Source organism: Cervus elaphus, chromosome 15, assembly GCF_910594005.1.
Source record: "Cervus elaphus chromosome 15, mCerEla1.1, whole genome shotgun sequence".
Lineage (NCBI taxonomy): Eukaryota > Metazoa > Chordata > Mammalia > Artiodactyla > Cervidae > Cervus > Cervus elaphus.
Window position 1 is genome coordinate 65,652,048 of NC_057829.1, and position 16,293 is coordinate 65,668,340.

A 16,293-nucleotide genomic window follows, 5' to 3' on the forward strand; every position below is an offset into this window, starting at 1 on the left:
TCTCTGGCTCTTAATTCCCCTTCACTCTCTCCTTTTAAATCCTCTGGTTGCTATGGAAACCCAGCAGCGGGAAAGGAAGCAGAATCTGGGGAGGTTCTGAGACATCCATCCCAACAGGCCCCCTTAGATGCTCGTTTGTCAGGTTCTGGAGATATTCATTTCAGCTTGAGAAAATGGGGGTGAGCTTGTACTGGAAGCCTTGGATCCTCTTTAGTAAGACTATGATGTCCAGATGGGCTTAGAGGGTCACCCATCCCAGGACCATCCTCAAGTCTCCTTGACCTTCAGGCATTTCCTAAATCCTGACCCAAGTCCTGGACGCAGAGAACCCCCAACCCCACCTTCTCCATTCAACAACCTCCACATCTACTCTTACTTTATTAGTTGATTGCCTCAACCAATGTTAAGTGAACACCTACAATGTGCCAGGCACTGTTCTAGGCAGTAGATATTCATCATGAACAGAGTCAAAGTCCCTGGTTTCTTGGGAGGAATAGGCTGACCAAAAGTGAGTAAATAAATAAAACACAAGATAATGTCAGATAGTAATAAGTGTAATAAAGCAGAGAAAGCAGAGGACAGCAGAGACCTATATAATGACCAGTAAACCCTCCAGTAACCTAGAGGAAAAGTATTCAAGCAGAGAGAAAAGCAGTCAAAGGCTCTGAGGCAGATGGGAGCCTGGCTTGTTTGAGAAGCTAGGAGGAGGTGTAACCAGGATGCAGTGGGTGACAGGGAGAAAGGTTAAGTCTTTCAGCTGGATAGACAGACCAGGGCCAGAGCGTGGAGACCATGAAGGCCATGGAAAGGAGTTTGAATTCAATTCTTGATATGGAAGAAGTAACATGATCAGATTTGTGTTTTGGAAATTCTGGTTACTGAGTACAGAAAAGATTGTAAGGAGAGATGAGAGGAATCAGGGAAAGCATTTAGGGGTCTGTTGCCATAAGCCAGACAAGAGCTGATGATGACTTAGACCAGGGAGGTGGCCAGTGGATAAGCAGAAGTGTAGATGGGCTAGATCTAAGATGTGTTTTGGAGGAAACAGCAGTGGGATGAGAGACAGTGGGAGGCCAAAAGAAGAGTCAAGGAGACCCCCAGGTGGAACCAACACCCTGTTATTGGTTGGCCACTTTCTCTTGGCCCTGTGACTGGTTGGGGATAGGAGGGAAGTGAGAGAGTGGATGACAAGAAAACTCTATCCAAACCTCACTTAAAGCTTTGGGCTCAGAAACCGTTGTGCTTTTCCTATATCATCAGGACACACACCCTTTTGGTTTTCCTCCCACCTACCTCACAGGCCACAATATTTGCTGATTCTCCCCTTCATACTGACCTCTAAGTGTTGGAGGATACCACAGCTCGGACTTGGCTTTCTCCTCTTCTCTAGCTATGCTCACTCCCTGGGAAATCCATTCCATCCCCTGGCTTCAAAAATTGTATGTTGAATACTCCCAACTTTATATCTTCACATAAGACCTCTCCCTTGAATTCCAGACTCACGTACAACTGCCTACTCAACACCTCCACTTGAATATTTATCTAGTCAGCTCAGACTTAACATATCCAAAACTAAACTCCTCCTCTTCTCTCAAAATCATCCCCTTCTAGAATCTCCTCCATCTCAATAAAGGGCCTCTCCATCCTTTCACTCAGGTTAGAAACTTTGGAAACCCCTAGACTCCTCTTTTTCTGTCACAAACCACATCCACTTCTCTACTTGCAAAAAAAAAAAAAGCCCCAAATTCCAGCCTCTCGCCAAGATTACTGCAAAAACTTCATAACTAATATCCCTTACCCCCCTACCATCTATACTCAACACAGCAGCCAAAGTAATCTTGTTACTAATAAAACTTAATTCAGATCATGTCTCTTATTTACAAAGCAAAAACAGAGACACAGACGGTGAGAACAAGCATATGGTTACCAAGGGAGCAGGGGGTGGGGGTGGGATGAATTGGGAGGTTGGGGTCAATATACATGCGGGTATATATGTATAAACATAGGGGCTTCCCTGGTAGTTCAGATGGTAAAGATTCTGCCTGCAATGCAGGGGACCCAGGTTCAATCCCTGGGTTAGGAAGATGCCCTGGAGAAGGAAATGGCTACCAACCCCAGTATTCTTGCCTGGAGAATTTCATGGACAGAGGAGCCTGGCGGGCAATAGTCTATGGAGATAGCAAAGAGTCGGACAAGACTGACTGACTAACACACATGCATAGCTGATTCCGTTTGCTTTACAGGAGAAACTAATACAACACGGTAAAGCAACGAAATCCGAATAAAAAACGTACTTAAGAATTCAGATCATGTCATTCTAGTGCTCAAAACCCCACCAGCGGTTTGCTGTCTCATGCAGGCTAAAGATGAGTCTTTTCCAGGGCCCTACATGACCTGCCTTCACCACCACCTCTTCTACGTGTCACTGCAGCTTCCGTCATCCTCCTGCCTGACTACACTCACACTACCCACAATGTACCTGTACCCTGCCTTCACTCTGCTCCAGCCACACTGGCCTCGCTCCTCTGCCCCAACACTCTAAGCTTGTACTTGCTGGTCCCTCTACCCGGAAGGCTCCGCCCCCAGACAGGTGCAGATCTTAGTGCCATCAGGTGTCTGCCTAAGCACTAGGTTTTGAGCGAGGTCTTCTCTGACCACCCTACTTAACGTTGCCATGACCCCGCCCTGCCTTCCACACGCATTCCCTCTGTTTTTCTCTGTAGGGATTGTCAGGGTCTGATAAACTATACACTGTTTGTTCTCACCCCACCCTCCACCCTCCTACTAGACTATGAGCTCCATAATAACAGAGGTTTGTCTCTTATTTCCAGCTCTGTCCCATCTACCTAGAACAGAGCCTGGCATGTAATAGGCACTCAATGAATGTGACTAGAATAAATGAATTAGAAAAAGACCCGCAGTCCTCAAGAGGCAGCCTGGGTCTGGGAGTTAAAACCTGACTTTTTCATACTAGTTTTCATGCTGGCTCTGTGACTTCTGGGCCTCAGATTGTCTATCTGTAGAAGGTGGAGAACTCCTGGGGTCCTTTGCTGCAGCAGCTTTCTAGAAGTTTGCTTGGCCATAGCCTCACCAGTGGCCATTCAGCTGAGGGTAGCAGGTGGGGATGGACAGGACCTGGTGGAGTGAGAGGAGAGGCCTCTCATGTATCCTTTCTAGTCAAGGCTTGGGTGGAGTCAACACTGGCTTTGAAATGAAAGGCAAAGTTCTAGCTTGGACTGGGCTAGGCTCTGGAAGCCCCAGGTGGGAAGGAATGGGTAAAAAGGTCCAGCCCTGCCTGCTGAGTGGGGACAAGCAGAGGCCTGGCCACTAGGCCTGGGCTCCTCCTCATGGAGAGCTGTCCATGTTAGGGCCTCATGGGGATCACTGCTGTAAGAAGAGGAGGAAAGGGGACATGGGAAATCAGAGTGAGGTGAAAGCTGGAAAGAAGGAAGAACCTGAGGGGATCACCCAGACCCATGCACAGATCCTCAGTGAATTCTGGCAGGCAGGCCTCCATGCATGCCTCAGCCAGGCCCCAGGACTCTCACAGCCAGCACCCACTCCGAGACAGAGCGGCAGGCCTTTTGGCTGCAGAAAAACCCAGTCCTCCTCCCTTTTCTGGGCTTTGCAACAGCTCCCTGCTTGTTTTCCCCGAAATAAATGGGCTGAGCATATTGGGCCGGCAATAACCCCTTGAAATCAGTTGTTATCACAGTTAACAACCAGTTTGGCTTCAGTTCAGGCTGTTAACTATCAAACCACTAAGTGCCGGTAATGATTGATTCTTGGCCAGTTGCAGCTTGAGTGGGCTGTAAAACCCTATTAGTGAGGGTTCTGTGGAGGCAGCAATGCAAAGATAAACAAGGTGGTGGGTGCTCTGGCCCATCTCTGCCCCATTGCTCTGGCATCAGCTCCCCAGGGTCCCTTGTCAGGCATCCTGCTGGGAGTCAACTCCTTCCCAAAGCCCCAGGCCACCTCAAGGATCATATCACCACCTTCCTGTCCACCTCTACTCCTCCACCAGCCATCTCTCCCTTCTCCAGGAGGCAGGTTCAGCTCTCTGGACAACCCACTTCTCCCTTGTCACAACCATGGCACAGTTCCACCCCACAACCCTGGAGCACTCAGGCATCCCTAGCCAGGGGACTTCAGGGTAGCTTTGGCCTAGCTGGTGACCACCTTGGCCCAGCCGGGTCCCAGGATCACAGGCAGGGACAGCCTGGCATTCCATTCACCCTCTAGACTCCCTCCTACCCTGTGGTTTCTCCCAGGAATTGCTCTCAAACAAATGAAATGTGGGTAATTACTGGGCTGGGGGCTGGACAGGCGGCCGTGCAGATGAAAGCGTTTCCTGGACGGTCTCTTCATTTGCATGGCATCAGAAGCTGCTCAGAAGGTGTGACTTTTCCCACAGTGAGACCCCAGCTCCTTGCACAATAAAGCCAGGCTGCTCACCCAGAATTAATTAAAGGGGGAGGGGAGGGGATGAAGCAGAAGGGGAGGCACTAAGAGCTGGGGGAGCTGGAAGAGAGGTCCCCACGTCCCTGGTACCTGTGCACTGAGAGAAATCTACTCTATCCAGAAGCCTGCACCCCCACAGCAGGTCTGAAGAGGTCCCATGGTACCCCAGCCTCTCTACTCCAAGGCTTCCCACTGAGCCCTGGGATTCCTGATCCACCTGGATGGCCTGAGCCTGGGACTTGCAGCTGCAACTCTGAGAGACCCACATGGTCAGGAAGCCTTGGGTTGCCCTCCAACCAAAAGCACCAAAGAACCGAGACGCAGAGGAAAGAGGTTTCTGGACTGGTCCACTAACTGGGCTGTGGGACCAGCTCAAAGAAGGCAGCATAAGTAGCCAGAATGAGAGGCCTCAGTTATGATGGCTGGGCCAGCTCTGACCTCAGGAGATCTGCGGCCTCTGGGCTTGGGCTCTGCTCAGGGTGGTGGGATGCCAATCTCACAGCTGCACCTCTGAGAACCCACCCCTCCACCTACCACAGGCGAATTCTCTTACCCATGCTGTGAATGACCTGCTCTACCACTGCCATGGCATGACCTGGTCTTCCTTCCTCCACAGCAGTCCTTCCTCACAGGCTAGTCCTTCTGACACACCACCTGCTGCTTCTCCTCCTGCCCAGAGTTCGAGTTCTGCTCTAGATTTGTAGCTTCCCTTCCCCCACAATCCCAGTTCATCTCCTTTTAGGCCTGGTCTCTCCAAAGTTGGCAGCCTCTCCCTGGACCTCAGTCTCCTGGGCTCTTTTGCAACATCTGAACTCAGCACCTTCTGCTCAGCACCTTCACAGCTTTCTAACTAAATATCCCAAAGTGAACACTTTGTTTCAGGTCGCAAATGACAGCACCAGCGTTGTGGTGCCCTACCCCACCCACCCCACCCCCACACAACATACCCCTACCTTGGACCCTGGCAGTTGCTCTTTTCTTGCATCTTCTGGAGTCTGATACTCAGAACTAGCGCAGGCACTAGTTCCCCCACACACTAAGGCACACAGAAAGGTACTTTTTAAAGGACCCACTGAATCCATGATTTGCTCCAGTCCTAGCAGAGTCATCATTTCTGACCCAGAGATGGCCTGGGGAAGTGTTACCATCAGCTCCGATTAAGAGTCCATGACTGAGAGGCCCCAAGACCAGTTAAGAGCCTCTTCCTGCCCCTTTCCCTGTTTCTGTTCTCCCAGGAAAACCCCTCCAGTAACAGGTGTGGATCCTTAGGTGGAAGCGAAGCTCCAGTCAGAGCTGCTGCCTGATTCGCTGCGGGTCTCAGCCGCCTGCCGCCTGGAGCAGCACAGGGGGAGGGGGCTGACCCCAGCAGGACCCACTCTCCAACACACGTTTTTAATACAATTAAATAAGTATTTCAGTCATTTAATAGCAGCTAGTACACAACCATCCTCCACTGACACCTGCTCTTGAAAGACCTGACCTAAAGTTCCAGTCCCTTTCCTCTCTGCCCCCACCTAGGGGTTCAGAGGAGCCCCTGACCGTCTAGTAGTCTTGCCCTGCAACTGCTGGGGTCCCAGGAGCACCTATGCGGGATGAGAAAAGGCCCCCCACCCCCAGGAAAACCCCCGCCAGAATCCCAGTCTAGGCCACTCACCAGCCTAGGTGAGAGTGAAGAAGTCAGACACAACAGCTTAGTGGAATACAAAAATAAAGCCTCTCTCTTGTTTAAAAAAACAAAACAAAACAACAACAAAAAAAACCCAACAGCAAACAATTATCCACAACTAGAGCCCAGGGCTCTCCCGGCTCCTCCCCAGGCTCCTCCCCAGCCTTCAGTAGCGCAGACCTCGTCCTGCAAAGAGGAAACCTGGGCGGGGAGCGGCGGGGAGGGGCCGGCAGGGCCTATCGGGGCTCGGGGGCCCAAGTCCTCTGGCTGCCGCGCAGGCTGCGCGTGAAAGGCGGGTAGTTGAGGAACTCGAAGCGCAGGCTCTGCTCGGTGGTGTGGTGGCCGCGGGGCAGCCGCTTCATGAAGTGGACTTCGCGCTGGTGCTGCCGGGTCTTGGAGCCCTTGCGGGGTCGACCCTTGCGCGTGAAGGCCATGTACCAGCCCTCGTACTTGGCGTTCTGCAGGGCCGTGTAATTGTTCTCCAGCACGATCTCCGTGAACACGCAATCCTTGCCTTTGCCGTTGCTCTGCAGGGTGGGGGGCAGACACGGTGTCACCCGGCTCTGTCCGGAGCCCCCTCCCATCCTAGGCAGAGGGCAGGCGGCCCCAGACAGCAGGTGGGCACCCCAGCAGATGGCAGGGTGGGCACCCGCTCTCTAATCCCTCACAACTCACAGCCCACCCGGCAACTTCCTGTCCTCCTGGGTAGCAGTGACACATGGCTGTCTACAGAGAGGCTGGGCCCCAACACAGAGGGGCCGAGAGGGGGCCCAGCCCCTGCCCACCCTGGCCTTCTGCCCACCAGTCTGGCCCAAGCTGCTAGCACCCGTTTCCCCACCTGCCCCCCTCAGCCATCTCAGGATGCTGACCTACAGCCCCAGGGCCACCACCCTATGGGGGAGGGAAGGCTGGTGAAGAGATGCTGAGCCCCAGGCCCCAGAAGCCAGGGAAGCGGGGAGCTCGAGGCTGGAGAGGAGCCGTGACTAATGGGGCCATTTCAGAGCTCGGCTGAGGGGTTGGGCCCTCGGCTTACTGAACATTCCAAATGCTGGTACCATGTAATTGGACATAATAGCAAAGCAATTTGGCGATTTGTTAAAAAGATATATGGAATTTACCGACACCCCCTCCCCAGCCCCTTCCCTAGCCTTCCTTCTCCCTCCTTTGCCTTTATAGCTTTTCATCTCTCAGTTACCTCCCCCCTTACCTCCTCCACCTGCCCCCCCCCCAATCATTACGTAACCCCAAGGTGGCCCTCGGCCTCTCTGCCCACCTTGTTGGGATCCTGGAGGAGCTCAGCCAGCCCAGCCTGCTTCCCAGGCCCCAGCCAGTCCCTCACTTCTTTCTAGGACCTCACCTTGGCAATCAATTTCCCCTTCTTGTTCATGCAGATGTAGAGGCCTGTCTCAGCTCCTCGTACTCGAACTCGGCTCCCGAAGGTGTCTGTCTCCACAATGAGCTTTGCTGTCAGGAAAGGTTGGGGTGGGGTGGGGGTGGTTATTGGCAGCTTCCTGACCTCCAGTGCTCCATGTCCCTACCCCAGCTGGCCCATCCCAGAAGCAGCTGCTCCAAGGGCCAGATGCCCAGGCCGTGGGCTCCAGCCACTAATATGCTGTGCAACCCTGGAAAGGTCAAGTCCCCTTTCTGGGCTTCCAGCCCCTCGCCTGGGTTTACAGAGGGGGAATGGATGAGATCATGGTATCTGAACTGGTTTATGCAGAGGGGTCTTAAAGCCATCAAACTGAAGATCCTCTTTTATAACCAGACAGTAATGACTTTTGTGTCGAGGCTTCAAGTAAAATTTAATTTGACTAGAATTCCACTGCCAATCAAAAGATCTATGAGGATTCTTCCAACTCAAAATATTATACGTATGTGCCTCACAGATTATTACAAACATCCAGGTGCAGTGGTGACCTCCATTCCTGAGATCAAACACGAAAGCACTCTCTCTTGCTTCTGATACCTTGGGTTCCAACCCACAGCCTTGGCCATCCCCAGACACCCTCCACCCCAACCCACTCCACCCTGCCCACCCCACATCTCCCTCCCTCCACCCCGGCTCTGCTGAGAAGGTGACAGGGATGAGGACAGCTCTCCCTCCACACACAGCCTACGGCTGGCTGCTTTCCTATAACCTCAGACACCAGCTAGGAGGATACTATCTCTTCCCCATACTTCCTAGTCACCCCAGACCCCAGCCTCAGTGTTCAGAAATCAGTAACTCAATAGTCTTTTCTCTTGCACCCCCTCTAGCATCACTGGGCTTCTTACCCCAGTGACCAAACACTTTCTGTAGGGGAGGAGAAGAGAAAATTATGTGTGCTTGCCTCTCAAGAGCCAGGAGACAGGGAGCTGAATCCTGTGCCTTCTTACCTCTTCCCTTAGACAACCAGCTTGCCACAGAAGCCCTGGCCCTTACCCACTCTCTGCACAACTCCTCCCTTTGAGAGTGGGGACCAACTTAGCTGTTTAGGATGGAACCAAAGGGGCTAGATCTCCTGCCCTCCCTCCTTCAGCCTTCTACCTCCTTGAGAAGGAAGTCTGGGGACTCCCAGGGCTACCTCCCAGCTTATTCTGACAAGGCGGCACCTTCTCTGACCCTGAAACTAATGGGAGGTGATGGGCACAGGTCAGCAAGGCAGCCCTCACCACCCAGCCTGTGACTGCCTGCCTCCCTTTGCAGAAGCATAGAGCTGGGACCCAGTAGCCAAGTCCCCAGTCTGGCTCCAAGTCAGCCAGGGAAATGCAGCTGTCACCTCTCCTCCCACCCAGCTCCTCTTGGATCCAGCCAGTCTGCCCATCCCTTTCCTGTTCTGCTTTTCAGGGCAAGGAGCAACTATTTTTTAAGGGTGAAGAAGGACACCAACTGGAGAAGAGAGGGGTCTGACCAAACAAGGCAAAAAGGAATGGAGCCCTCTGTCCCTTCCTGGGGCCCATAAGGAAGCCCCCAGGAATTCTCTGCCATTCTCCCCCAGATTCTACCTGTCCTGGCTATACACCCTAAGCCTTTGCTCTTGGGTCCTCCAGCTCCTGTTCCTGCCCACCAGGCAGGGACCAGGGAACCTGGGAAGCCTCCTATAACTGTAAGAAGAGAAGTGGGCATCAGACCTCTGATGTCTGAAGATGAATCCCCCCATGACCAGCTTAGCGTCTTCTTCCCTCCCCAAACCCCAAGGATGCTGGACCATTTGCTCCAATGGAGCAAACCCAGGAGGAGCCAGGCATTCATTCCCTTTCCTTGGAAGCTGAGAAGGGCAACGAGCAGCCAGTTTGAAGGGACAAAGGGACGGCAGGCTGGCCCTGCCAGCCCAGCGGGGGAGCTCGGCCACCAGGCAGGCCGCCCCCACCCCCACCACAGAAAGCCCCCACTCTCCTTCCTGGATGGAGCTGGGGAGCTGGGGCGGCAGTTTACAGCGGCTTTCCCGACCGGGCTTTTGGAAAGCTTAACATTTTCAAACCTATTCTTCCACCCCAGTGACAGATTTATCCCAGGAAAATTATGTCTCCTTCTCCAGCTTTGAAGGGAAGTCAGCTACGTCGATGCAGAAAAAATGCAGCGAGACATACTCGATCCCCCAAACTGGCTCGAGAAGAGGAGAAAGTATTCAGGAAATGTTAAAAAAGGTGAAAGTAAGAAGAGTTTTAATCGCTCTGCCAGACGCGGGGGTCTCTCCAGAGATTCATAGAGAACAATCTTGAACCTCTCTTTTAACATTTACAGACTTGCAACTCCTTTCAAACTCCACATCTGAAAAAAAGGCTCGTTCTTTTTCTGTTTTATATCATTCTTCATTTTTCTTCTTAGCTCTTAAAATGCTTCACCTTTTTATTACATTTTAATAGAGTCTTCCCCTCTCCTTTCATGCTTGTTTAACTTGGTCATTATTTAAAGGTTTTTAAACTCACAATAATCGCTCTCTAAAAACAACACCAGCCGCCCAGAGGACTTGCTTTTCTCTTGGTACATCCAGGACTCTGGAAATTGGCCTTGTTTCAAGGCAGGAATATTGAATGTTTTAGAAATCAATCAGTCCTCAGCCTCTCCACCCCACAGTAGCTCCCTGCACTCACCACCCCACCGGGAGCCAGGAGCCCCGCTCTGACCAACCGCCTGGGTTCCTGGACAAGTGAAGTGGGGAAGGCCCCTTTCCTAGCCTAGTCCCCATGTGTAATTGACCCTCCTGATCAAAGTATTTAAGGTTCGCAGTATACCGCACCCCCAACTTGGGAGAGTTGAGGGGATTTCTCTCCCTTCTCTTTCCCACTCTCCTTTTGTGGGCCCTGGTGACATATCCTCTTTCAAGAGCTTCCCTTAAACCTGGGCCCCCTCCCCCTGAACCCTCTGCCTCCACCTGCAGTGGGGAGGTGTATGAGAGGGGGAGGTGGAAAGGGAGATTCCTGGATTCATTCATCTGCTGGGCAGGAAAGGGCACCTATGGGCCAAGTACTCCCTGGGGTCCCTTCCCCAGCCCTCTCTTCTCCAGCTGACCCCCAAGATGCTTTGTGGCCTTAACTCCTTCCCTTCTGAGCTGGGGAGCCTGCAGGCCTCAGCTCAACGCAGATGCGACTGCTGGGTCCCGTCACAGCAGGCCAGCCTGGGGACGAGCGAGGGGCGCGCTCCTCAGGCTACCTTAACCCCAGCGCAGTGCAGCTCCTTACCGAACGGGTCCCCGTCTTCTGCCATGGCGTTGATGCGCTTGTTGGCCAGGACCTGCACGTGCTTCCCGCTGGTGCGGCTGTAGAGTTGGTAGGTCCGGATGAGACGGCGGCTGAGCTGATCTGTCACCAGGCTCTGCTCCCTCACATGCTGTGTAAAATTAGGTGAGGACTGAACAGTTACCTTTAGGAAATTGAAAAATACACAACACGCCATTATAATGCTACCCTGCCCAGGGGCCCGAGTGGCCCCCATCACCCGGCACCTCCCTCCACTGCCCCAGGCAGCCGGCAGGGGCTGGGGTCCCCCCAACATGCCAGTTCGGACCACCCCCACCCTACCCAGGAAAGTCGGACAGACCCAGTCTAGCATGGATGCGCCCGGGATGGGGAAGGATCTGGACCCACCTGTTGGGAAACACCCTGGGACTCCCGGCCAGCTCGGAACAGGGAAGCGAGCTCCCTGCCCAGCGCAGGCCCCCCGCCCGGGCCTTCCTAGAAGAGCAGGGCGCTTTTAAGTCGGGAGGCAGCGCGGCCCGACCCCTGACATTTATAAAGACAAATTCACGGAGCAAATGTTGAGACCACAGAAGACCCGGGCACCTGATCTTTCGGCCAGACTCGCCGCAAGTCCCCCCAGAGAGCCGCGGAGAGGGTCCCTGAGGCAGTCACCGGACCTCTGACATCGAACACCCCCTGGCCCCGAATGCCCCCTTCCTCCGCACGGCCGGGAGTGGCTGCCCGCCGAGTTCCCCAACCACCCCCACCTGGCTGGGAGGCGTGGAAGACAGCGCCAGACTCCGAAACCTCGGGTTCTAGCCTCGCGCCACTCACAGGCTGTGTGACCTGAGGCCCGCGCTACCTCTCTGGTCCTTAACCCCTCCTCGGGATAGTTAGGGGTTGCAGTCCTAAGATGCTTCCCAGCCCTTCCAGCCCGCCGCGCGACAGCGGGGTCAGTCCTCCTGCCCCGGCCTGCCCGACCTCGCCCCCCGGCGTGCCCCGCCGGCCCCGGCGCAGTGCGCCTTACCTGGGCTTGGAGGCAGAGAACCAGCAAGTGCAACAGCCTGTGGGAGACAAAAGCGGGCGGGGAGAGAGGGGCGCGGGGTGAGCGGCGGGCGGGCGGGCGGGCGCGCGGCCGGGGGCGCGGGGCGGCGGTACTCACAGGCAGCTCAGCGCCGAGCGGGGGCTGCCCATGGCGCGCGGCCGGGGAGCACGCACAGCCCCGGCGGGATCTCGCCGGCTCGCGGGAGGTAGCGGACCGACGAGCCGAGGGCGGCGGCGGCGGCAGAGGGGGGCTCGAGGGTGGTTCGAGGGCGGGAGCCCGGGCGATCGGGACGCGGCTCCGCGGGTCCCAGGGAATGTCGAGCTCGCCGCGCCGCGCCGCGCCGAGTGCCTCTGCGCCGCAGCCGGAGCCGTTGGCCGCTGGCTGCTGAGAAGCCGGAGCGGGAGGGAGGGTAACCGGCCGGCAGGGGGGGTGGGTAAGTGGGAAGGGAGGGGGAGGGGTGGGGGCGGGGGGCGCCGCACCCGGCGCGAGGGGGGAGCGCGGGGCGGGCGGCCGGAGCCCGCAGCCCCCGGCTGGGAGCAGGGGGCCGGGACGCAGCCCAGGGCGGGGGCGGGGCGGACCGGGGCGGGGCGGTCGGAGGGTCGGGGATTGGGGGTCTGGGTGAGGGGAGGGGTCTGGGGACCCGCAGCAAGGGGCGGGGGCGGCCCGTCTGGGCGCCTATCTGCATCCCGGACTTGTCCCCTTGCGCGTTCTTGGGGTCCAGGCGCGCGGGGATGGGGGGGCGCGTCGGGCCGCCCACCCCGTGGAGTCCCGAGCCCCTCTGATGGGGTTTCCTGGACCCCCCGGGCGCCCGAGTGGGAAGGCGTCCGGTCTGCACCGTGGGACCCGGTCCGCTTAAGCCTCAAGCTAGACGGCGGCTCTCTGAGCCACCTACTCTGTGCTCTGTCTGTCCAGGGCTGCCGCCTGCAAGTAGGCGCTGACACTGGGGTGAACGGTTATGCGCGTTCCTCTGGCAGTGCGTGCCTGTGCGACCGAGAACCGACAATCACCCCCATCTTTCTGCTGAGTACTCTGCCTTGCCGGTCTCTCCTGCCTCGCTCAGTCACCAAGAAGGCCCTGAGATCGAGAAACATCTCCCTTCCTGCTTCCTTCTCTCATTATCACCATCACCTCTGCTCCTTCCCCCCCACCCCGCCCCCAACACGCTAGACTGAAGCCTGACCACACCACCCAAAAAGGAGAGAGCCCACCCATACGGAAAACCCGTCACTGCCACCACCATGCCCTCCCCAAAGCGGCAGGTAGTGGGCGCAAAAATAACCTCAGCTGCTTTTCCTGGGAAAGAAAAGGTTGCCTAGTCTTTTTTGCTCGGAGTCCCATTATTTGTGCACTGAACAGGTATTTACACACCTACTGTGTACTAAACTTCGACTGGTGCTTTGTCAACGCTGGGGGAGGGGGAAGTATCAAACAAGGTAATGAGTTGTCTAAGCCTTTCACAGCCGCCCTTTGCTACCTCCAGGGGCTTCAGGAACCCCTGAGCTGTGGTGCTTCTTTGAGAGCAGCTTGGGTGGGCAGAGATGCCCTGAGACAGATACTTCTGGGGAGCAGGTGGAGCCACTGATGCTTTGCCCGGCTGCTGCCCTTGCCCAAGACCTCCCCTGCCCTACTGCCAGCCCCCATGTCCTTGGGGATTGGGCTGGAGGGGCTGGGGTGGCCTCAGGAAACCATGAGACCAGAGGCAACATAGCCAAGTTCTTCCTACCTCCCCTTTCTCTGTGGCCTGCCTTTCCCACTCCCAGCCATGGTGCTAACACTGAGCAAGGTCTAGATGGGGAAACAGAATCAGGAGATTTGTCCCAAGATCTCATCCCTCCCCAGAGAAGCAAACTCCCTGAGCTCACCTGTTACCCACTTGAGTCTGTTCCCTCAAGTGGCTCTTTCCCACCCAGACCTCCAGGCAAGGACCATATCTTACCAGCTCAGGAGAGCAGGGCAGGGTTCCGCAATTCTGTATTCAATGAATGAATAATGGGGAAACTGGCTGAGCATTTAGACCTCAATGCATGTGGGGCCTCCCCAGGGCGACTTACTTGCCTTCACCACCCTCCCAACAGATAAGGATCATAAGCACCACCATTTATTGAGCACATGTATTTGCTAAAGTCTGTCTGTCTGCACCATCTCCTCTTAACCCCACTGGGAGGTGGGCACTGGAGGAAGACAAGTGAAGTGGGCTCCTGTACCCACAGCCTAGACCAGCATTTCTCCTTCATTCAAGCTCCTCTGTCTTAGAAGTTGTTGGGTGTCTACATCCCCAGGTACACTAATTCAAGCAGGCAAAATATTCACCATCTTAACCTCATGCCCTGAACCTAGGAGGCCCTTGAATATGTTTATTTGTATGTATTAATAAATAAGTGGAGAGAGGAGAGGCAGAGGATGAAAAGGGTCTTCTCACCAGGGACCAGCCCTCTGAAAACAGTCTGATGAGAACAGCAAGGAGCAGGACCCAAGCAGGGGTCAGGGCATCCAGCCCATCCTTAGCATGTGTAGTCCTGGAGTCAGAACCTATGTCACTCTGGGCACCTGCCTTTCCCCAGAGTAGGGGGTGGAGACTAGAGCACCTGGCTCAGACCAGAGTTCAACCCTGATTTGGAGCCCCCAGAAGGTTCTGGGCTGAACCTCAATGATCTTAATCCACCCTCCTCACTCTCCCCCAGAGATGGGCCATCCGGGGCCTAAACGTGTGGACCGTCAGGATTTGAGTCCCACACCCTAACCTCTACCCGGGGGCCTCTACAGATCAGAATTCCTCTACATTTTGAGAACGTCCCCCAGCTGGGTCTTCGTCCATTTGAGGGGATTCTTCTCATATCCTCAAAAATCCCCGTCTCTAGATGGGGGAGGGGGTGTCAATAGGGACACCCCCGCATCAGGAGCCGGGTACTGCGAGGACACACCCCAGTGAATGACAGATGTAAATATTCCATCGGGGCCCCAGCAGGCCGTTCCCTCCTCCCTTGCTCTTACTCGCCTCCCGGCCGGCTTGCTCCTTCCTTTATCTTATCAAAGCCCCGTAATTACAATTGCTATTTTGTTTCCTCGAATCTGCAATCAGAGCTCCCTGGCCCTGATGAGGGAGCGCCTGTCAACCTGATCGCTGAGTGACAGCCCGGCCACCTTTCCCGGCCGCCCCCACACTCCTCAAACACAAATACACACACACAGAGTCCCTCGCCTCCTGCAAACACAAACACACACCTCTCGCCAACACAAATAGCCCCTCTCTGCAAACACACCGTTGCAAGGACCCAAACACACACGTTCAGCCTCTTTCCAAACGCATCGGTCGCCCCCCCCCCCCCCCCCCGCCCCTGGCCCACTCTGGGCCCCTCAAATCCACACCAACCGGCGAGGGCCGCCTGCGCTCCAACACGCGCAGCCTGCGCCGGGCGTTCAAACGCGGCAGACCCTCCGCCGACTGTTCAAATGTAAATCGCAGAGACTGTGTTAAGCACTTTAGGCCCCGTCTGGTCGTCCCCCTTTGCCCCCCAAATACAGTCTTGCCCCTCCTCCAGCAGTCTGCAAACCCCGGCGTAAGCCCTCAGCGCTCAGAGGCCTAAATGAATGGGCAACGCTCCTACTGTGCGCTGAGAGGGCAGAAAGGGGGATCGAGGAGAGGCGAGGGAGGGGAGGGAGAAAAAACAATTCCCGGCTCAGTCCTCGGGCGCCCCGTCGGGTCGAGAAACTCCGGGATGAGGCGGATGTGGATTGGGCCCCCACCGCGGGTAGGAGCGCGCTTGGCGCCGGCCAGGGCCGCGGGCAGACCCGCCAAGAAACTAGAAAGGCTCACAATGAGCGATCAGCGGCGTCGAGGGGGGTAAATATTGGGGCGGGGCCACTTGCAGCGGGTAGAAATGTCGGCTGGGAAGGATTCCCCGACTTTTCCCTACACTCAGCCAGGCTACCGTACCTTCATCCGAGCACGTGCCGAGGACTTTGCAGGCGATAGACGAGAGAAGGAAGGGAAGGGTTCTAACAGGAACCCTTCCAGTGAATGAATGAACGAACAAACGAATGAAGTCTGCCTTAGATGCGCAGACCGCTGGCGGGGTATGTAGGCCCCTGCACCGCGGCGCCCGCCTAGAGCCGCTACAGAGGCGGCGCGGCGAGCTGCACCGCCACAAGCTGTTTCAACCTCTCCCACCAGAGGGCGCCAACTCCACCTTCTCCTCTATCTCCCGACCCCTTGCCTCCGGTTGGTGAATGGTCCCATCCTGGCTGCCCTCTTCATCCCGGTGTTCCTGGTGGAAGCACTTCAGGAAAGTCCTGCAGCAAAGAAAGAGGCCTGCGACCCTGACCACTACGACACAGAGAAGGATCATCTTCCTTTATCCTCAACTAGGAAAAAGGGAGGTTAAACACTGGACCTGTTTGTTCCTCACCACAGGGAGAAGGGCACCTCCTTCAGAGATGTGTTGAAAAGGGAGTGCTTTTCTGT

General features: G+C 55.6%; 1 protein-coding gene across 4 annotated transcripts; it reads right to left on the minus strand.

The window, feature by feature from the left end:
* Positions 1-6,156: 6,156 nt before the first annotated feature.
* FGF8 (fibroblast growth factor 8) lies at positions 6,157-15,900 on the minus strand. 4 transcript variants are annotated; one of them, XM_043926183.1, is made up of 6 exons: positions 11,949-12,214; positions 11,814-11,850; positions 11,195-11,281; positions 10,790-10,970; positions 7,485-7,591; positions 6,157-6,654 (listed from the first exon to the last, which is right to left on the minus strand). In XM_043926183.1, the coding sequence occupies exons 1-6, from the start codon at positions 11,978-11,980 to the stop codon at positions 6,364-6,366; spliced, it is 735 nt and encodes a 244-aa protein (XP_043782118.1). In that variant the 5' UTR covers positions 11,981-12,214; the 3' UTR covers positions 6,157-6,363. The 4 variants fall into 4 exon arrangements, with proteins under 4 accessions (XP_043782118.1, XP_043782122.1, XP_043782120.1 ...); XM_043926185.1 differs by having other exon boundaries at positions 6,196-6,654; positions 10,790-10,937; positions 11,949-11,980; XM_043926186.1 differs by lacking the exons at positions 11,195-11,281; positions 11,949-12,214 and adding an exon at positions 15,766-15,900 and having other exon boundaries at positions 6,196-6,654; positions 10,790-10,937.
* Positions 15,901-16,293: the final 393 nt, after the last annotated feature.